The sequence below is a fragment of the Eschrichtius robustus genome, chromosome 10 (genome assembly GCF_028021215.1).
Source record: "Eschrichtius robustus isolate mEscRob2 chromosome 10, mEscRob2.pri, whole genome shotgun sequence".
Classification (NCBI taxonomy): domain Eukaryota; kingdom Metazoa; phylum Chordata; class Mammalia; order Artiodactyla; family Eschrichtiidae; genus Eschrichtius; species Eschrichtius robustus.
In genome coordinates, this window is record NC_090833.1 from 35,970,835 (window position 1) to 35,992,815 (window position 21,981).

The 21,981-nt window shown below is 46.0% G+C and overlaps 1 protein-coding gene across 1 annotated transcript in view; it reads left to right on the plus strand.

Moving 5' to 3' along the window:
• PAX5 (paired box 5) overlaps positions 1-21,981 on the plus strand; it is a 165,110-nt gene that overhangs the window by 43,829 nt on the left and 99,300 nt on the right. Inside the window, exon 4 of the mRNA XM_068552469.1 lies at positions 1,685-1,860. Coding sequence (XP_068408570.1) covers positions 1,685-1,860 — 176 coding nt within the window. The remainder of the gene's footprint in view (positions 1-1,684; positions 1,861-21,981) is intronic.

Below are 21,981 nucleotides of genomic sequence, written 5' to 3' on the forward strand. Positions count from 1 at the left end.
GAATGGGTCAAGCCCAAAGCTCATGAAAGATATTTCAACCCATTTAATTTTTAATTGATAATTCCTAGTATTTTCTCTGAAATGTAGGCATTATCACGGTGAAGAGCTAACAATACAGAACCCATAGAGAACTTAATCCTGTGCTTTCTTAGTAATTTACATTTTGTTGAATAGTCAATACATTTAAAGTTCTATAACGAAACAAAACAAAACAAAACAAGCATGCTTTGAAAAGTCTCCCTCCCTTTTGCCTCCATCCATTTAGCTCCTACCTCCCTGAATGGGTAACCACTCTAAATGTTTCTCGTGCTGCCTTCCAGAGCCATATATGTGTGTGTGTGTATACACACACACACACACACACAATGTGTGTAAAGTCTTATTTTCTTCCTTTTTTACACAAAACGTTGTATATATTTTTTTTTGATAAATTTATTTATTTTATTTACTTATTTTTGGCTGCGTTGGGTCTTCATTGCTGCGCGCGGGCTTTCTCTAGTTGTGGTGAGCGGGGGCTACTCCTCGTTGCGGTGCATGGCCTTCTCATTGCCATGGCTTCTTTTGTTGCAGAGCACGGGCTCTAGGGCACACAGGCTTCAGTAGTTGCAGCACATGGGCTCAGTAGTTGTAGCTCGCAGACTGTAGAGCACAGGCTCAGTAGTTGTGGCACATGAGCTTTGTTGCTCTGTGGCATGTGGGATCTTCCGGGATCAGGGCTCGAACCCATGTCCCCTGCATTGACAGGCGGATTCTTAACCACTGCGCCACCAGGGAAGCCCAAAACGTTGTATATTATACATGCTGTGCTGCATCTTGTTTATTTATTTTTCATTTAACGATGAATCTTGAAGATCTTTCCATATCAATTCACAGATGGAATCCTCTTTCCTTTTTGTTGCCATACAGTATTCTACTGTGTAAGCATACCATAACTTATTTAACCAGCTCCTACAAATAAACTCTTGGGTTGTTTCCAGTCTTTTGCTACTAGAACCTTGCATATATATTACTTCCCATATGTGTAAGTCTAACTATAAAACAATTTCCCAGAGGTACAATTGCTCTGTCAAAGGGAACTTGCATTTGTGATCTTGATAGATTTTATCAAATTGTCCATCACAGGTGTGTGATCAGTAGACTCCCATCAGAATTGTGTGAGAGCATCTGTTTCCTTACAGCCTTCCTAACACAGTGTTTTGTTGGCTGGTCACATGATGTGGTGGCAGTTGCCCCGGGGAAGGGCGTCATCTCTGGGAAAAAACTATACCTCCAAGGGGATCTTCAGAGCAGGAGAGGTGGTGGCACCTGGTGGTTAAGCCTCTGAGTCAACCCGAGCTCCAGTCCTCAGGCAAATCAGTTAATCTCTCTAGGCCTCAATTTTCTTATCTGCAAAATGGGGGAAATAATGCCATCTACATAGGGTTCATTGTGAGGATTAGATACAATGACGCATGCTTCATGCAGGGCCTGGCCTGTGACTGTGGGAAGCTGGCTCTGGCCTAACCAGCAGGGCAACCTTGGCCAAAGACCCCCCTGTCTGAGCCCCTGTCTGTTTCCTCTCTCATCAAGGGAGGAGCTGGGCTCGTGGGTCTCTCAGGCCCTCTTCCCAATCCAGGGTCTGACATGTCTTCCCCAGCAGCTTGCGTGACCTGCACTCACCCCTCCTCTCTCATGCTCATCAAAGGTATTCAGGAGTCTCCTGTGCCGAACGGTCACTCACTGCCGGGCAGAGATTTCCTCCGGAAGCAGATGCGGGGAGACCTGTTCACGCAGCAGCAGCTGGAGGTGCTGGACCGCGTGTTTGAGAGGCAGCACTACTCGGACATCTTCACCACCGCAGAGCCCATCAAGCCCGAGCAGGTATGCCCCCGACTCGCTGCCTCCACACCTGCCACCTGCACGCAGGCCTGGGTGACCCACCCAAAGACATTCAGTGGGGAGTGGGTGAGAGTGCCAGCTTCTACTCAGAGCCGGGCTTCTCATTCTCCGCCAAACGTGGCCAGTGGCAGCATCCCACGAGGTCTGGAGGATGTGTCTGGGGCTTCTGCAATTGCTTGCCCTGGTGCCTCCTCTCTCTGGCCGGCGGGGGGTTTTGCCGTGTCTGGCTGCTCTGCCATTGCTGAGGGGTGGTGTCTTTTCCCAGGGCTCTTTGCACAGGGTGGTGTGATGATCTTCTGGGCCACTTGAGGTGGTCTTGGGTCATTATCCTGTCAGTCAGGGTGCAGGCGGAAATACGTAAGCACCGTATCGCCATAAACCAGGTTATGATGACACTGGTGTGTCCCCTACTGTCAGCCTTCTCGTCACGTTGTCCTGTCATGCTTTTAGAACTGAATCCAAGAGTCTGGAAATAAGGAAGTGTCTCATTGGACAAACTCGCAGCTGGGTCATTTGCAAGAGAGGGAAGGAAGCAGGATGATCCCTTGCTGAGCAGCTCCCTGCTCTAACCTGGGCCGAGAAGCAGTCACTGCCTGTGGCTGCAGAGATGGCATCAGAAAGGCTCTGCCCAGTGAGAGGCTCTTGGGGCCTGGATAAGGTCCCCCCAGTACCAGATTCGATTCAGGAGACTGTTTCCTGGTGCCCCGTCTGTGACAGGCTTTGGGCTGTATACCTCGCAGGCACGGGCGGCTCAGACTTGGCTCCTGCCTGCCGAGAGCTCCCACCTGGTGGGTGAGTCACAGAGGCCTGTGAGTAGTAACTTTCCCCAGCACTTGCTGGCTGGTCCTGGTGGGGAGGACTGGCCTGCTGAGCTTCCTCTACAGGCTGATTAGGTGATGCTTCTGAAGTTTTCCCAAAGAGCCACTCAAAACAGTATAGGCTGCAGCACAGGCTCCTGTGGAGAGAATAGGTGCTGGAGGGGACCTTGGACGGGGAGGAGTGAGCAAGGCCTCAGGGACCACCATCCTATGATAGTCTGGCTGTCTCTGTGCAGTTCCTATGAGGGCTCTCACAGACCATCTAGCTACTTTGTTTTCAGACGGGGAAACTGAGGCCCAGAGAGGCAAAGAGACTTGCCTAAGGCCACCCAGCAAGTCATGTATTCACTTAACAAACACTGATGAGTGTTTATTATGTGCAAGGCATGGAGCCAGTCACTAGGTACATGAGTGAACAAGACAGGCTTGGACCTGCCCTCAGGGAGCCTACAGATGTGTAGAAGAATCACAGTAAAGAAGGATTACTCAAAGGGTCACGGATTACAGATGCACTAGGCGCTGAGGAGGGGATGTCTGAGGTGCTCTAAAGGGATAAAGCAGATGCTGAGCCAGCCTGGAGGCCACAATGGCTTATGCTGAGCCCCGAAGGGATGTGGTGGGGAGAACGTGCCTGGCAGAGGGAATAGTGAGTGCAAAGACCCTGAGGTCAGGGGCAGTGTGGCAGGAGTGAGGAATGGAAAGAAAGTGTGGCTGGGCTTCAGGGAGTGGGCTGGGGAGGGTGGGAGGAGATTCTGGGGAGCTAGGCCTGGTCTCGTAGACTGTGCTCAGGATTTCAGTCTTTCTCCTGCAAGTCGAGTGACACCTCCTCCGGGAATGACATAGTCGTATGTGCTGGTAAGAGCTGATCTCACACGCTCTAGTTCCTGGGCTTCAGGGAGTCTGTTTCCATCACAGGCAGCCTCTCCCACTCAGAGCCCTTCGGAGAGATGGCCGAAGCCACATTCCATGTGACCCAGGAGGAGAGAGAAAAGAAACTCAACCCGGAACCTTCCTTGGATGAGGCCTACCTTTCCCTCCAGAATCTGGGAGAAAAATTACCTGCAAACCTTTGACAATATTACAGAATTTTAGAGCCAGCAGGGACTAAAGAAGCAAGCTATCAACCCCCTCATCTTCTAGAGGCCCAGAGAAAGGATAGGGTTTGTCTGAGGTCACCCAGCAAGCGAGGGCCATACCTCTGCACAAAACCTCTGGCATTTCTATTAAGCCCTTATTTACTTAATTCATTAGGTGAATTAACACATTAGGTGTTAGGGATTGTGTTTCCCTGCGTTTCATGTGATTCTCATGGAAACTCAGAGTCTAATCATAGTTCATCCAGCATGGAATGCCCTGGAAGCCTGGGCAGACTATAGGGCTTCGTATGTGACAGGAGTCCATCCAGGTACCCATTCACTCACTTGCTCAGGCGCTCAGATGCTCATTTATCCAGCGTATTTCTTACATGCTGGCTGTGAGCCTGGCACAGTGCCGGCACCCAGGGCAGGGAGGGCAGGATGAATCAGGCATCAGCTCAGCCTCCAGCCACACAGGGGCAGTGTGACATGGATTCATAACCTCCTAGGTGAGGGAGAAGGTTCTATGGACCCTGATGAATGGAGATGTTGCCTCTGCTGGGAGCACAGGGAGGAAGTCATGGAGGAGGCGACATTAGGGGACAGGTCATTAGGCCCATGTAGAGGTGGGCCTCAGGGGAGGAGACCTGAATCACAAACTCTGTTTCTAGCAGTCTGGCCATGCAGTGTCCTTCAGAATGACGTGGACACGCTGAGGGCCTGTCTGACCGTGTGGGTTCTGAGGCAGGGCCTGCCGATAGGATAATGACTGACTCAGTGCTTTCTGGTTAATCTGCTTCACCTCCCCGTAATGGGGCGTAATGAGGAGAGACGGGAGGTGAGGCCACGGGGCTGCCGGGCACACACGCAGGCACTGGACTATGAATGACATACCCTTGCTCCCCACTCCCAGTCACTTTGGACAAATGTCGGCCGAGCAAGGGGCCACAGGCTGGTAAGGGATGCATCAAGGGTACGGGTTCCTTGAGCCCCTCGTGCCCGCTGGCGACCTTGCCTTGTGAGCCCAGAGTGCGTGGCGGCGGTGCCAGGAAGGGGCCCAGAGCTCTGTCTGCTGATACTGACCCCTCTTCCATTTGTGAGCATCTGGTCTCCACGGTCTAGTGGCAGTTTGTGGGGAAGAAAGATCGTGTGCCGGCCTTGGAGATGGGGGAGTTTGACTTGAGACCGGCTTCTGCCCGGCTGGGCAAGTCACTTTTTCTCTGGACCTCCGTTGCCATGTCTGGGACAGTAGTAATTGTGATGGTGACAACAACAGCACAGCAATAGCCTAACAATAGCGGCAGTGATCCTCCTCACCTATGTGTGATCCTCTACAGTCATCTAAGGTCTTTCACATCCATCCTCTCATCGGACTCTCCGTGTAACTGCCTGCTACACAGGTTAAGCAAGATTTGTGAGCTCCATTTTGCGATTGGAACATTTTTTTCCAGACTGTTCACCCCATTTTCAGGCCTAAAGGGGACTTGTCAAGGGTGCAGAGCTGGAATCTGACCTCAAGATCTTTTGTCCATCTCGTGCAAGATGGTTACATGGGCCTCCATGTCCCCAAACAATTCTAGGGGCCAGTTTTCTGACTGGCTGGTTTTCAGAACTGGCCTTTTGCAGCTAGAGTCTGCTGGTCATTGTAGAACCCTCAGATTCTTGCCATAGGCTTGGGTGGTCAAGTCCTCCTTAATCACCCACCCCTAACTGCCCAAGGGAAGAACATTCCTCTTCAGGGCCAGGCTGGAGTCCCGCCTGTCACTTCCACGATCTCAGAGCCCGCCCTCACCTGGCTGCTTTTCCTGCCAAGATCTGCCCTGGGTGGGTGGGCCCAGGCTTCTCCCTTTTTAAAATAAATTTATTTATTTATTGGCTACGTTGGGTCTTCATTGCTGTGCTCGGGCTTTTTCTAGTTGCGGCGAGCGGGGGCTACTCTTCGTTGCTGTGTGCGGGCTTCTCACTTCGGTGGCTTCTCTTGTTGTGGAGCACGGGCTCTAGGCTCATGGACTTCAGTAGTTGTGACACGCAGGCTCAGTAGTTGTGGCTCGCGGGCTCTAGAGCACAGGCTCAGTAGTTGTGGCGCACGGGCTTAGTTGCTCCGCGGCATGTGGGATCTTCCCGGACCAGGGCTTGAACCCATGTCCCCTGCATTGGCAGGTGGATTCTTAACCACTGCGCCACCAGAGAAGTCCCAGGCTTCTCCCTTTTATGAGGGAACTTAGTAAACCCTTGTCCCTGGGTGGAAGGGGTTAATATATACACACTCCTGGGGCAATGAAACACTTCCTTTTCAAAATAGTTATTGAAAAAGCAATTCTGTTTTCCCTACATGTGGAGTGAGTAAAAATCACCTGGAGAAGAAGAGAAAAAAAAAAAAAGGAAACAACGGTGGGTGGTACGTGTGCGTGTGTTTCGAACAGTGGCATCTGTTTCAGTAAAAGTTGCATTGACGCTGTGGTGGGTGCTGAGCTCCTGGCGGGAGCTGGTCCCTCCTCTGGCCACCAGGAAGGCCGCCACCAAGCACAGCCTGCCGTATTTACTCTCGGCAGACTATTAACCAACACTAGGCTATTAATCTGGCTTTTGAGCCTTCACTAAAGCCCATAAAAGCTCACAGTTGTCAAATGGAGTTCATTTTAATTTCCTTTCAATCACAGTAAATTATTCAGGTGATAAATCAGCTGGAGCAGCCTCCTGGCTGTAATAGAAACCCTAATTCCTGGCTAATTATCCAGCCCATTGCTGCCAACAGATCAATAGGGGCGCAAAATGGAACAGGCCCAGGGCCCTCCCTCCCATCGGGCCAGAGACAGAAAGACAGCTGGGGAAGGGGGACGTGCTGCTGACCTCTCAGGAAGTTCAAAGGTCATGGAAGGTTAAACCGGGAGAAGTCCTGTCCCTTCTCTAACAGAGAAGCCACCAGAAATGCCTCCTGCTCTCAAAAGCTGCTTTGCCCTCTGAACGGTGGCATCTCTCCAGGCTGGTGGGCCTGGGGCTGAGCATTGCCTACTCTTGTGGGCATCCTCCTCCTGGGGAGGGGCTGGTTTGTGTTTCTGAGCATGACTGAGCTTGGTCATCAGAGGTGGCTTGAACCCTCCCTGAGTCAGAAAAAGGGCTGGGGACTGTGGAGAAAACGATGAGGTGGTGGTGGGCATGCTTTCTTTCTTCAGGGAGCTCCAGGAGAGAGGGTGGGGAGAAAAGGGAGCGAGGAGACAGGTGTGCCAGGCTAAGAATGGGGGAAGGCTTCCTGGAGGAGGTGTCATTCATGCTGTGCCTTGAGGGATGGGCAGAATCCAGCTCTGTGGAGAAGGTAGAGTTGGTTGGAGAGGGCATTCTAGGCAGAAGGAATGGCACAGATGAAGGCATGGAGGAGTGCAAGTGTGGCAGGGAACTGCAGGCCGGTCTAGGGGGTTGGAATATGGGCTGAGTGAAAGAAAGTCAGAGACAACGGGGCTGGAGAAGCAGGAGGGCCCTAAACCCCAGAGCGCTGGAAGGTGGAGGTGAGGAGGTTTGGCTTTGCTTTGGGGGCAGTGTGCCCTGAAGGGCCCCGAGTCTGTAGCCTGGACTAGTCTGCTCTCCTGGAAACAACCTTCAGTGGGGCTCCTGCCTCTTGTCCTGTCCCTGCTGCACTGTTGGCTTTCTCTTCCTGAAGCTCATCCTCGCATACTAGCCCCTCGTGGCTTCCCGCTGCTCACAACCTCAATCCCAGCTCTTCGTCTTCAGCGTGACCCTTCACCACTCCCACAGCCCTCTGCTTGCCTACAAGATGCTCCGGCTGAAGCCGGGCCTAACCCCTCACTGCTCCTCATGGGCTGGGCTCCTCCTGTCCGAGGGGGCCACAGACGATGGGCTGGCGTGTGCATGTGTGTGTGTGCGTGCCTGGGCGTATGTGCGGGCACGGGAACCCCAGGGATGGCTCTGAGCATGCAGGGTGGCAGGGACTGCAGTTATTATTACTTTCTTGATGTTGTTGTTCTCACTCCAAACTCCTGCTCACAGTTTCTCCGAATGGAACATCCTTTCAGTCTGTTTCTAAATCTATGCAGTCCAGCCCCAGCAGGAGTCCTGCCTGCCCTGGGAGGCCTTCATTGACCCACTTAGCCTGCACTGACTTACCTCTTGTCTGAGTTCATAAATGCACCGGGTTCTAATCATCACTGTAGTAATTGTTGTAGCAACTGTGTATTCATTTCTGACCATGGGCCTGGCTCTGTTCTGAGGAGAACGCTTCTAGCCCCATCTCATTACAAAGTCACAGAGCTCCTATTACCCCCACTGTGCAGACAGGATGGCTGAGGCTTGGTGAGATCAGTGCAATGACTCAGCCACAGGGCAGAGTAAGTGTGGAGCCAAGTCGGAAGCCAGGTCCAGAGTCCAGGCTGGTAGCCACTGGGTTACCCCCAGTTGCAGCACAATTAGGCTGCCCACCGATTCTTCCGGGTGGGCAGTGTCCTAGAGATACACCCTGAGGGTCCAGTCTGCTCACCCTGGGAGCTATGCATGAATTAGGAAGTGCTGGGTCTGCCCGCAAACCAATATAGTCTCTGGAGGTATGAACCAAAGTCGGGGCAGTGACTGTCCCCTTCTACTCTGAGCTAGCCGTGCTCCTCTCACTCTGCCCCTCCCCTCGTAGGGCTGTGCTCAGGGCCAGGCTCCTCCACTGCAGACAAAATAGAGTTTGCTCGGAAGAGGTGATTAAAAATCTTACCTAGGAGGGATGACTGGAGAAATTAGGGCTGTTTGGTCTGAAGAAGGGAAGACTTGGGGGTGTGAGCAGGGAAGGAAACAAGCTAAGAGAACTTTCTAATAGCCCAAGCTTTCTCACAGTGGAGTGGGCTTCCTTGGGAAGTAGTGAGCTTCCCGTCACTGGAGGCATATAAGGAGAATCTATCCTTTTTCATATATGCTGTATTAAAAGTTTAAGAATCCACAGAGATGGGAGATTGGGATGGATATATACACACTATAATATGTAAAATAGATAACTAATAAGGACCTACTGTATAGCACAGGGAACTCTACTCAATACTCTGTAATGACCTATATGGGAAAGAATCTAAAAAAGAGTGGTTATAAGTATATGTATAACTGAATCACTTTGCTGTACACATGAAACTAAAACAACATTGTAAATCAACTATACCCCAATTAAAAAAAAAAAAAGAATCCACGGAGGGCTTGATTAGCTAAAAGTCAAGGTCCTTCCAACCTGAAAGAATGATTCTAAGGTAAGAAGAGTGAGAAGGTCCACTGGGAAGAGGGGAAGGGGTAGAGGAGGCAACAAAAGGAGAAGACCTTTCATGCTGCAGCATGGCAGGGACACTGAAGGGCGGTTTCCCCTCAGGGATCCTCACTAGGGTAGGCAGAGAGGCCTGGGTCACAGGGGCCATGGCTCTGAGCAGTGAAGGGCTGGAGGCTGCAAGGTCTTGGGAGGCCAATGATGAGTCCAGCTCCGCCAGTGCACAGAGCAGGGCTGGGGTTTCTGGTGAAGACACCAGGGCCAGAAGCCTGGATACCAGTGGCTGGTGCCAGCCTCACCACCCACACACAGTACCGGCATCCTCTGCCCAGGAGTTCATGGCCAGACCCGTCGGGGGTAGGGAGTGGAGCGGAGGATTAAACAGACGGTGTCCTGCCAGCAGGTGCCACTGCCTGCAGGGGGGCTGGCAGAGTGTGAGGCATAATTGAAGGTAGAGGACTTACTAATTAAAAAACCCCAATAACCTTTCACATAGCACTCTTGCTCCCAGCGACCCTATGAGGTAGAGTATATGCAGTATAATCTTCATGTGGCAGATGAGGAAACTGAGGCAGAGAGAGATTAAAGTAACATGCCCCAAATGATGTAGCTAGTAAGACTGCCACGTTCCCTGCTTCCTGCCTTTTGTGGGTGTAAACAGTTCTCTGGAGTCAGCTCCCTGACCCCTGCAGGTATAGACATCTGAGTGATTGATTTCATTCAGCAAATATTTATGGAGTACCTGCTCTGTGCCAAGTACTGTGCTAAGTGCTGGGGACACAGCAGCAACAAAGATGTGGTTCCTAGAATTTACCCAATAGCAATGGAGACAGATTTTTTTAAAAAATAAACTTATTTATTTATTTATTTATTGGCTGCATTGGGTCTTCGTTGCTCCATGCGGGCTTTCTCTAGTTGCGGTGAGCGGAGGTTACTCTTCCTTGAGGTGCATGGGCTTCTCATTGCAGTGGCTTCTCTTGTTGCAGAGCACGGGCTCTAGGTGCACGGGCTTCAGTAGTTGTGGCACATGGGCTCAGTAGTTGTGGCTCACGGGCTCAGTAGTTGTAGCACACAGGCTTAGTTGCTCTGTGGCATGTGGGATCTTCCCGGACCAGGGCTCGAACCTGTGTCCCTGCATTGGCAGGCAGATTCTTAACCACTGCGCCACCAGGGAAGTCCTGGAGACAGATTTTAGCAAAAGAATTATGCCAGTAAAAACAGTATATCATTACCAGTAATTACAGAACATGATGGGTGCTGTGAAGAGACAGATCAGGGTGTGCTGAGAGTGAAGAGTGGGACCTCATTTAGATGGGAGGTCAGGAATGTCTATCTGAGGATGGCGCCTCTGAGCTCAAGATAAGGAAGGGTGGTGGGAACAGTGTCCCAGGCAGAAGGAACAGCCTGAATGAAGACCTGAGGCTGGAAAGTAACCAAAAGATGTCCCGTGGGTAAGCATGGTATGTGGTATGTGGTACAGTCAGGGAGGTGGTGGGGGACGGCTGTGAGGGGACTTGTGGACCAGGGCCAGGGGCTTGGGTTTTATCGTGAAAGTAAGGAGAAGCCTCTGCAAGATTTTAATCCAGGGACTAGCAGGATCTAATCCAATATGGATTAGAAGATTATTCTGGCTGCTGTGAGGAGACTTGGAGTGTTGGTAGACGATTGCCAAGGTGCAGACAATGTCACTGCATCCCTGGAAATCATTGCCTGCCCTGTCTGGGGCTGACCTTCTCTCCAGTCCATGGCAGCACCCATGAGAGGAGCTACAGGAGGGTGGAGAGAGAGTGGTAGTAGCAGGAGAAGGGTAAGAATTCTCTACCCAGTTCTTCCCAGGATGAGAGGGGCTAGAATCCTGAACACTGAGATGCTTAAGCGAGATTTAACTTGGATATCATCTTGACTTTGAAATGAGATAATGACAAGTCTTATGCTGGAATTCTTGCTTCCTAGATCTCTAGAGGTACTGGGTGCCTCTATACCAGCCATACTGTCCCTTATCCTTCTACTGTCATCATCTCAAAGTGACCCAAGGGTGAAAATTACATGGACTATGTGGGATCTCAGCTTTGCTCTGAGGATCTTGCCTGAGGATGCCCAATTTTCTGCCCAAGAAAAATCATGCCTGTTTTGCAAGACTGGGGAATGTTTGAGGGAACACTGAGCAAGTTGCCATTGTGTAAAAGCATGGGATGGACCACTGGGCTTTCATAATGGCTCTTGGGCTAGTCACTTCTCTCTGGGTCATGGTTTCTGCATTTGGGGTGGGGGATTAGCCTGGGTCATCCTTGAGATCCATTCTAGCTCTAACATTCTGTGAGAGCTAAAACAAATTGGGAATTCATCTCTTATTTTTATTTTGACTTGTTTACATTTTTTTCTTCCTGTCTGTTCCACTCTTTTAGATGACAGGCAAATTCTGTGTATGTGGGGTTTAAAGATTACAAGCGAATTGTCAAAGAGCTGCCTGTGCCTTGCTGGGTTGTTCTTTCATTCATTTATTCATTCATTCATCCAAGAAACTTTTACAGATGTGCCATGTCAGTGACATTGACCACCTGCGCTGTGCTGTGTGGCATGAAGTAACAGCAATAGATGTAGCCAAAGGTACTATGTGAAAACTGATTTTTGGGTAGAGATATTTCCCCGTAAACAATGCTAACCAATACTTGCAATAAAGAAAGACAAAAAAGCTAACAGAATAGGTAATTCCAGTCCTACAGCTTATTTGTCTTGAGAGTGCACCGCAAGTTTGGCTTAAGGAATTTGGTTATTCACAAAGCTCTTTAAAAAAATGCAAACATTGGGCTTCCCTGGTGGCGCAGTGGTTAAGAATCCACCTGCCAATGCAGGGGACACGGGTTCAAGCCCTGGTCCGGGAAGATCCCACATGCTGCGGAGCAACTAAGCCCGTGTGCCACAACTACTGAGCTTGCACTCTAGAGCCCATGAGCCACAACTACTGAGCCCACGTGCCTAGAGCCCGTGCTCCGCAACAAGAGAAGCCACTGCAATAAGAAGCCCGTGCACTGCAACGAAGAGTAGCCCCCGCTCGCCACAACTAGAGAAAGCCCACGCACAGCAACGAAGACCCAACGCAGCCAAAAATAAATAAATAAAATAAATAAATTTAAAATGGATTTCTATTTAAAAAAAAAAAAAAAAAGCAAACATTATTTTGTAAATTACAAAAACAAAAAACAAAAAAACCAAAAAACCTCCATAGAGTTTCTGGTTCTGATAACAAGGTCTGACCTATTGCAGACTCCCTCCCATCTTAAACAATAGAAATACTGGATCAAGTATAACAATGAAAAAAATATATATCTAAATACCTAAATATATATCTATATATCTATATATCTATATATCTATCTATCTATATATATATCTGAGGTTTAAATAAAGAGAGAGAAATCCTCTGGAGCTGGAAATTTAGATGGAGCTCAGAGCCAGAATTCTACATGCATGAGCTAATGTCCCAGTGGCCCAGGGTACTGGTCCTGGATATTGTTCCTAGTGAACAGGGGCTGGAGTTTTGATGCTGGTGTTAAGATAGAAGATCCACTCTTAGACCTATGTAATATGGGAGTTGAAACTGAAACTCTTGCTAAAAACTTGAAACCTGGAAGGACCACACTTTCCATGAAATGAACAGTAGGCTGAGGGAAGCAGCAAGGAAACTTGATTCTGTATGGGACTCAGGGGAGAACCAAAGTTTCCTATGACAAATTGAAATCCAACTATGGCACATACAGGTGTTGCATCTCACTTTATATTACTCGCAAGAAACCAAAGAAGAGAAATTAATATAAAAACTGGGCTCATGTCAGTGAAATTCTTGAGAAGCCGAGCATAAGCACATGAAAAGTTCTCATCTGGATACTTTCACAGTCCATTACGTACAACGTGCCTACAGAGTAAATGTTAACTACTGAAGATGAGCTCACAATTAAAAAGTTGCAAACCACAGAAGGGCAAGTCAGGAGACATAACCAGGAAAATTAGTACTCCAAGAACCTAAAATACCAGGCAATCTGAAAGGGACAATAAAATGACTAAAGAGATGAAAAAAGGACTAGAAACATTAAAAAAGAACAAAACAACATGAAAAAAGAATAAGCAGATTAGGAAAAGTACCAAATAAATTCTCTAAAAATAAAAAATTTAGTCATCAAAGTTAAAAATTCAATTGATGGGTTAAATAACAGGGTACGACACGGCTGAGTAGAAAATTAGTGATTTGGGAGACAGAGCTGAGGAATTTGTCAGGAATGCAGTATGGAAATCTAAAGAGTTGGGAAATATGAAAGAGAGGGTAAGAGATAAAACACTATTTCATGAGAAGGTCCAATATACATCTAATAGTTGCTCTGGAAAAGTAAATAGAAAAAACAGAGATGAGGCAACATTCGAAAAACTAACAGCTAAGGAATTTATAGAACAGAACTGTTGCAAGACGTGTCATTAGATTGAAGAAGCATACTAAATCCCACACAAGTTGAATAACAATAAATGCACATCTAGGCAAAGCTTTGGTAAAATTGAAGAACATCAAAGACAAAGAGAAAATTAAAAGCAACCAGAGAGAAAGTATAACTTTTAGATTGACAGGACACTTTTTAAAGCATCAATAGAAGTCAGAAGACAATAGAAATTATCTTCAAATGTTAAGAGATAATAACAATTCATATATCCTCAGATAAATGATCATTTAATAATGAAGGAAAATAAAAACATTTTAAGACAAAGGAGAGTTTACCACTTACACACTCTTGCTGAGCTGCTAAACAATGTACTTCAGTAAGAAGGATATGAGAGACTTCCAGTTTCGGCTCTGATGTATAAAGAGCTTGGGAGTCATCACTCCCATATTTGCGGCAAGAAATAAAGCTGAGCAAACTGAACAACAACTATTCTCGACCCATCAGAGAATTAAGGTTGCAGGGCAAACAGCTACTGAAAAATCTGGAAAGACAGGAGAACACAGAGAGTTACAGCTGAGATCTGCCAGATTAACATAAAACCTCATACTAAAGGCCTATTTACCTCAGTTTCTGTACCCTGTCTGTACATCATGTCCAGCTTTCAAAAAAAGTTAGGCAAGAAAAAAACACAGTCTGAAGAGACAAAGTAAGCATCAGAACCGGACTCAGCTATGACAGAGATTTGAGAATTATTAGACAGGGAATTTAAGAATAACTATGATTGATATGTTTAGGGCTCTACTGGAAAAAGTAGACAGCATGGAAAAACAGATTGGCAATGTAAACAGAGAGATGGAAACACTAAGAAAGAATTAAAAAGATGCTAGAAATTTTAAAAATTACAGTGACAAAAATAAAGAAGGCCTTTGATGGGTTCATCCATAGATTGGACACAGTCAAGTAAGGAGTCAGTAAACTTGAAGACATGTCAATAGAAACTTCCCAAAATGAAATGCAAAAGAAAAAAAAAAGAATGAAAAAGCAAAGGCAGAGGTGGGATGAATCGGGAGATTGGGATTGACACATACACACTAATATGTATAAAATAGATGACTAATTAGAACCTGCTGTATAGCACAGGGAACTCTATGTAGTGCTATGTGGTGACCTAAATGGGAAGGAAATCCAAAGAAGAGGAGATATATGTATACATATGGCTGATTCACTTCACTGTACAGTAGAAACTAACACAACATTGTAAAACAACTATACCCCAATAAAAAGAAAAAAAGAAAAAGAAAAAGCAAAGGCACAAACCAAAAACCAGAACAGAACACAATCCAAGAATTATGGGATAATTTTGAGAGGAATAACATGTGCATAATTGGAATATCAGAGGGAGAAGAGAGAATGAAGAAGAAATATTTGAAGTAGTAATGGCCAAGAACTTTCCAAAATTAAGTCAGATAATCAAACCACAGATGTGGGAAATTCAGAAAATGCCAAGCAGTAGGTGTAAATATCAAAATATTTAAGCCTACACATATTGTTTTCAAACATCAGAAAACCTAAGACAGAGAAAAACCTTGAAAGAAGCCGGAGGGGGAAAAACACCTTACTTAAAGAAGAACAAGGATAAGAGTCACAGTGGATTTCATGTCAGAAACCATGTAAACAGGAAGAGAGTGGAGTGAAATATTTAAAGCACTGAAAGGAAAAACCCACCAACCTAGAACTCTATATATTGGAAAATTGTACCCCCAAAATGAAGGAAAAATGAAGACTTTCTGTCAAACAGAAATGGAGTGAATTCATGACTAGCAGACCTGTCTTGCAAGAAATGTTAAAAAAAATTTTTTTTAGGGAGAAGGAAAATGATATAGGTCAGAAATTCAGATCTACAAAAAATAAAAAGGAGGGGAGTCAGAGAAGGAATAAACGAAGATAAAAATTCTTTGATTTTTCTTATTTTTAATTGATCTAAAAGGAAACTGTTTAAAGTAAAAATGTAACAATGTATCCATATGGTTATTACATATGGATAAGTCAAATGAATGACAGTAATGTCACAAGGGACAGGAAAGGGGAATTGGGAATACTCTGTTAGAAGGTAACTGTACTACAATTTAAGAAGTACAATGTTATTTGAAGGTGAATTTAGATTAGTTATAAATGTATACTGAAAACTCTAGGGCAACCACTAAAACTATTTTTTTTGACTTAAAAATCTTTTTAAAATTGTGATAAAAAACACATAATGTAAAAATTACCCTCTTAACTATATTTAAGTGTATGGTTCAGTAGTGCTAAGTAGATAAAATGGAATCATATGACATATTTAATTAAATCCAGAGAAAGAAGAAAAAAAGGGAAAAAAGAAATAAAGAACAAGTTCAATAAATAGAAAACATTTACGAACATAGTAGATATTAATCCAACTATATTAATAATTGCTTTCAATGTTAATGGTCTAAGTGTACCCATTAAAAGAGTGCATTAAAAAAAACAAACCACAAGACCCAACTGTATGTTGCCTATGAGAAGGATATGAAATACGGAAGGAAAGAATGGGATTTAAGAAGCAATGGTAACCAAATAACTGATAAACAAAGGATAATTTAAATAACTATTGACTATAAACATAATGACTAGTTTGGGGTATTTAAAAACAAACTAAAAAAAGACAATAATAATATATAAGATTGGCGATGGGCTGCTCTGAGTTAAAAATTCTAAGATCCTTGTATTACTCAGGTGGAGGATAGATACATTGATCAACTGTGAATTTGGGTACGTCAAGGATGCAGGTGAGCAAATTAAGGGTCATCATTAAAGGCATAGTAGTGGAATGTATAACTTCGGAACCGTAAGAGGCAAAGAGATATATGGAGTACTCAGTGAGCCCAAGAGAAGACAGGGGAGAGGAAGAAAGAAGCAAGGAAAAAGCATGGTCAGTTAAAAATACAAAATTAGATAGTAGATGGTAGAAATAAAAATATTTGAGTAGTCCCAATAAATATAAGACTGAATTTGTTAGATAATACAGAGGTTATGAAAAATAACCAAAACTCAGAAATATGCCATTTATAGGAATTGACCTAAAACAAAATGGCACTGAAAGGTTGCAAGTAAGAAGATAGGAAAACTAAATAAAATATGATAGAGTAATATCACTCTCAGATGAAATTAAGGCCCAATGTATCCTCAAAGACAAAAAGGATCATTACTCAATGATAAGAAGAAAATGATATAGCAATCTTGAACCTGTATATACTAAGCGACAGAACCTCAAAATATTTAAAGCAAAAATTGTCAATGAACAAAGGGAAAAAAATCCCATAATATTTTTTGGAGACTTTAACATACCCCTCTTATTAACGGATATATCAAGCTGACAAAAAATTGGCAAGGACATTTGTAAGTTTTGCACAACAAAATTAACAAGCTTGATCAAATAGACAAACGAAAGCCAACAATTCAAGAGTACAGGTGCTTTTCAAACACATGGAAGAACACTTACAGAGATGGACTGTGTGCTGGTTGTGAAAGCGAATCTCAGCAATACACCAAATCCACATCGTAGACCATGTTCTTGATCGCAGTGCACTAAAATTACAAATTAATAGTCTAAAGCAAATTACGGCTTCCAATCTTCTCTGTGTTTGAAAGTTAAAAAACAAAATCAGGGGCTTCCCCGGTGGCGCAGTGGTTGAGAATCCGCCTGCCAATGCAGGGGACACGGGTTTGATCCCTGGTCCGGGAAGATCCCACATGCCGTGGAGCAACTAAGCTCGTGTGCCACAACTACTGAGCCTGTGCTCTAGAGCCCGTGAGCCACAACTACTGAGCCTGTGTGCCGCAACTACTGAAGCCCACGCGCCTAGAGCCCGTGCTCCACAATGAGAGAAGCCACTGCAATGAGAAGCCCGCGCACCACAATGAAAAGTAGACCCCGCTCGCCACAACTAGAGAAAGCCCACGCGCAGCAACGAAGACCCAACACAGCCAAAAATAAATAAATAAATAAAATTAAAACAAACAAACAAACAAAGAAACAAAATCAATTTTCTGAAAAAATCCATAGGTCAAAAAAGAAATCCTAATGGAAATTACAAAATATTAGAACTGAACAACCAAAAACAAAAACAAAAAACCAGCACTACCTATAAAAACTTGTGCAATAAAGCTAAAGTGGTACTTAGAGGGAAATGCATAGCTTTAAATGCATTAATCTAAAACAGAGGATAAAAGAGTAATGAGTTAGCATTCATCTCAAGAAGTTAGAAAAAGAGCAGCAGATTAAATTCCAATTTGGTAAAGCAGAAGTAACACATATGTGTTGCAAAAAAATTCGAACAATACAGAATCATGCTAAGTAGAAGTGAAAGACCCTCTTCCTACTTCTCGCCTAATCTGTGTCTCAGGGAGCCAGCGTTAACTAATGACAGAAGAGTTTCTAGACTTGTATGTATGGGTATGGGTGAATAGTTCTAGCTATAGTAAAAGTGAATAGACCTCGGCATAGGAATGGTTCAGTGGTTTCATAAATAATAACCTCCTAGTTATAAAAGTAAAATTTCAGAAAACCAAGGCAAGTGGACATGAAGATTAACAGAAGCACTGGTGAGAAAAATCTAGGGGTTTTAGCTGTCTGTGAACTTAGACGTAGCTTCCAGTGAATGTGAACTCTTCTGTGTTGGTCAGGCCACACCTGTGATGTGGGATTCCAGGTGAGTGCCTCTCCTTAAGAACGATGTTGACTAATTGGAAGATGACCAGAGGAGGTGACCAGGTTGGGGAAGTGACTACATCTCTAACATTTACTAAGCACTTAGTATGTGCCAGGAAACTGTGCTGAACTCTTTATGTAGCTCCTTACTCTATGCTTTATGAAGTGGGTGGTGTGGAATTATTCCCATTTTACAGGTGAGAAAACTGAGTGGAGAGAGGACAACTTGTCCAAAGACCCATAGGTAGAAACATTTGGAGCCAGATCCTGAAGCCAGGCAGTCAGAGTCCAGGGCCTGTGCCTTGAACCACCATTTATCCTGCCCCCACTTACACCACCCTGCTTCCCCATCCCTTAAACCTGTCTTGTGAGGCACTTGTGGAGGAAGTGGAACTTGCCTGGAGAAGGGAAAACTCACTGGATACACAAGAGTGTAATCCTATCTCAGAGGGGTTCCCATGGAGGAGAAGCAGACTTATTTGTGGCTCCAGGGGGCAGACCCAGGACCTAGTGGAAATTAGAGACAGGCAGCTTTCAACTCAGTCGAAGGAAACTTTTCAAACAGGCAGAACTGCACACATGTGGATTGGCTGTAGGTTTCCTGTCACTGGGAGTGTCTGGCCTGGGCAATGTGGCCTCTTGGAAGGAAGGCTGAGGAAAGTCTTCAGGCATCGGAGAGGGGCTTTGAAGAGATGACCAGTAGTTTCCTTTCCAGCACAGAGCTTTGGCATTCTGTGACATATGGGGTTGTCTTTCCTCTCTTCTATTTTGGAGAAAAGATGGATTTATTGCCCTTTTCCTGATATCTTGGCTGTTAAACACAACAGAATGAACTTATTGAAGACCATCACATAGACCAACTCAGTGTCAGTGCTTTTAAGAGGATATGGCCAATTCCAGGGTCGAGGTAAGGGAATTGGTGATGTTATTTCCATTTCAGTCCACCAAAAGGGCGGATAACTTTATCCACCTGTTGTAATTTCTGCGGGTTCCTGGCAGGAGCCAGCTCCTCAGGAGGAGGGTGTGAAAGGAAGATGATGAGAGGCTGTACTTGGAAGGGGCTTAGGGGGTGAGGTCTTGGAGGTGGACCTCCGGATGGCAGGATAAGGTCTTACCTGTGGCCATCCATGGGGCTGGGCAGGGGGTTGGAGATCAAGACCAATGGAGTCAAAAAGGTGTGCTCAGTGAGGTCAAGGGCAGGTGAAGATGACGGTGGGAGGGCCCCAGGAAGGGGGCATCTGTCAGGAGGGATGCAGGCAGTCCACTAACAGTGTGGAGGGACTGGCTTGGGCCCACTGGTGGGGTTCTGAGGAGGAGATGGTGTGGCAAGACGGTGTCGGGGAGCAGTGGCCTGGGATTGGCGCTGGGGAACAGTGAGTGTGCAGACCCCTCTGCCTCTCCTAGGAAGTCGCTGCAAGAGGAGGGAGGCGTGCTTTCCACTGGGGCGGAAGTCAGGGACCCACATCTGCGGGGCCGCTGGGGGAGGTACAGTGTTGTGGTTAAGAGCACAGGCTTCTGAAGCAGCTGCTCGTGACTTCACAACCTGTTAGGTTACTTTTTTTTTTTTTTTTTGAGCCTGGGGAGATTCTGGTAATAGGTGATTGCAGGTTTACCTCCAGAGTCTGTGTGATTCTTTATTCCTGGACTTGAGCACGCTGGGCCCTATCACTTAGACAAACATTAGCTTTTTTTCCTTTATGTGCAAAGTTACTATTTTAAACCTATTTGGCTTTACCACTGCTTTAACCTCAGTTTTCTCATATCATGGGATAATAACAGTTCTTGTGCCATTTTGGTTGTACACATTAAATGAGGTGAATGTCAAAAGGGCTTAGCAGAGGGTCCAGCTCATAATAGACACTGGGTCAATGTTACTTCTATTATTGTTGTTGTTATTATCATTATCATCAAGGAGCATTTTTCACAGCTGAGGTTCCACAGGGCAGAGAGACAGGGTCATGGTGGGAAAGGGACCAGGGCTGGATGGACAGGAGGGGAGTTTGAGAGGAGGCGGAGAGAGGGGGATGCCGGGTGGGAGGGATGAGAGACGGGCCAGACGCAGTGGTAGAACGTTTGCGCTCAGGAGTTGCTGGGAACTTTCTTCTCCCCAGGCGTTCCCTGTTTTCACTGTTTGCCTGGCTACAGATTACACAGGCAAATGAGTTTAGGCTTTGAGGGGAAAATCCTATTAAAGTAATCAAAATAACAATTTGTATCACTTTTAGAACTTCTGCCTGCGGAGCTAAGAAACCTCCATAATAAATTATTAATTCTGGGTTGTGTTATAAGAATCTTCCCCTACAAACAAGCAAATTAATATTTCCCTTTTGGTACAACAGAGGACAGGAATTCTCCAGCCCCCTAGATCTGTCTTGAAGGGAGAACAGGGTATTCCAACCCAGACTCTGGTACTTCTGAGCTTGTGAATGTCCCTTCTGGCAGGAGGAGCTGGGACCGCCAGCGCCTGTGATCGGGCTCTCGGGGACGCCTGCCCCTCCCTGTCATGCTCAGCTTGTCTGGGAACTCAGGCAGCACTGCACTGGTCACCCATGCTGGCCACAGGCAAGGTGGTTCAGAGTGAGGGCTCTGGAGTTCGCCTGGTTCTGGAACCTGGCGCCTGTACCTACTGGCTGTGTGATCTTGATCACGTTGCCCAACCTCACTGAGCCTCAGTTTCCCCACCCACAAGAGGAAGATGGGGATGTTAGTGTGCCCCAGAGTTGGTGTGAGGACAGAACGGGAGGCTCGTGTGTGTAACGTCTTGGACGGCTCTTGGCACATGGGAACACTCAGTAGGTGTTATTTATCCTTATTATTTACATCCTCAGAGAATGCCTGAATGATACAGACAAGGCTCCTCCTACCCCTACAGAGCTTATAGTCAGGGGGCTGCACAGGAAGTGGGTGGGGGGGTGGACGAGTAAGAGGGTGCTGGAAGGAGAAGAGGAAGAGCGAAAGCACAGAGTCCTGTGCAGGTGTAGTCTGGGGAAGGGGCAGTAGTTTCAGGTGGCCAGAAAGTGAGGGCTAGATTTGATGACTCTGAAAAGCCCGTTTTAAAACACACACACACACACACACACACACACACACACACATGTGCGTGCACACACAAACACACAGTACAATACAATAAAATGTAATATAATATGGCATGTAAATAATACTATAATATCTGGACAGTGCATATGGTTCAACACTTTGTATTATCTCATTTAATTCTCATAACACACCCTTCTAGCTTGGTGTTTATTTGCCTCATTTAAAAGATGAGGAAACTGAAGGGATGCTACTTGATATACAGCAAGGTTTAAAATTTTTACATTACATTTGATTGGCAAGACACATGCAGTAGGTTTGGTGACACAGTGTGATTTTTGTCTTTTCAGCTTAAGCGCTCATCACTTTCGGATGTTGTGGTGTGAGGATTGGTGGCGGGGCGGATAGGGCTGCGTCTGGAGCTGCTGGGAAGGGGAGTATTGCTCCCCTGTGGGACACTCTTGTAGGAGTAGGTGTATTAATTTATACAGATTGTTCTCAACGAATTCATTTATGAACAGCATCTGGCTGTTAAGTTATAGCATATGGAATAAATCTGGGGAAATCCTGTGCTGTCTCTGCCCTGTGGACAGCACTATAGATTCTCTTGCTACTAATCTTTTTCTGGGCTTCTGATCCTCTTTGGAAGGGACATTTAGGTAAGCATTTCCCTCCTGTTTTGGCTCTGGGCATGGCTGACATCGTTTATTCTTTGTGGTTTGGGAGGTTAGGAGCTGAGAAACAGAAAGGGGGCTGTGGGGCTTTCAGATTCTGT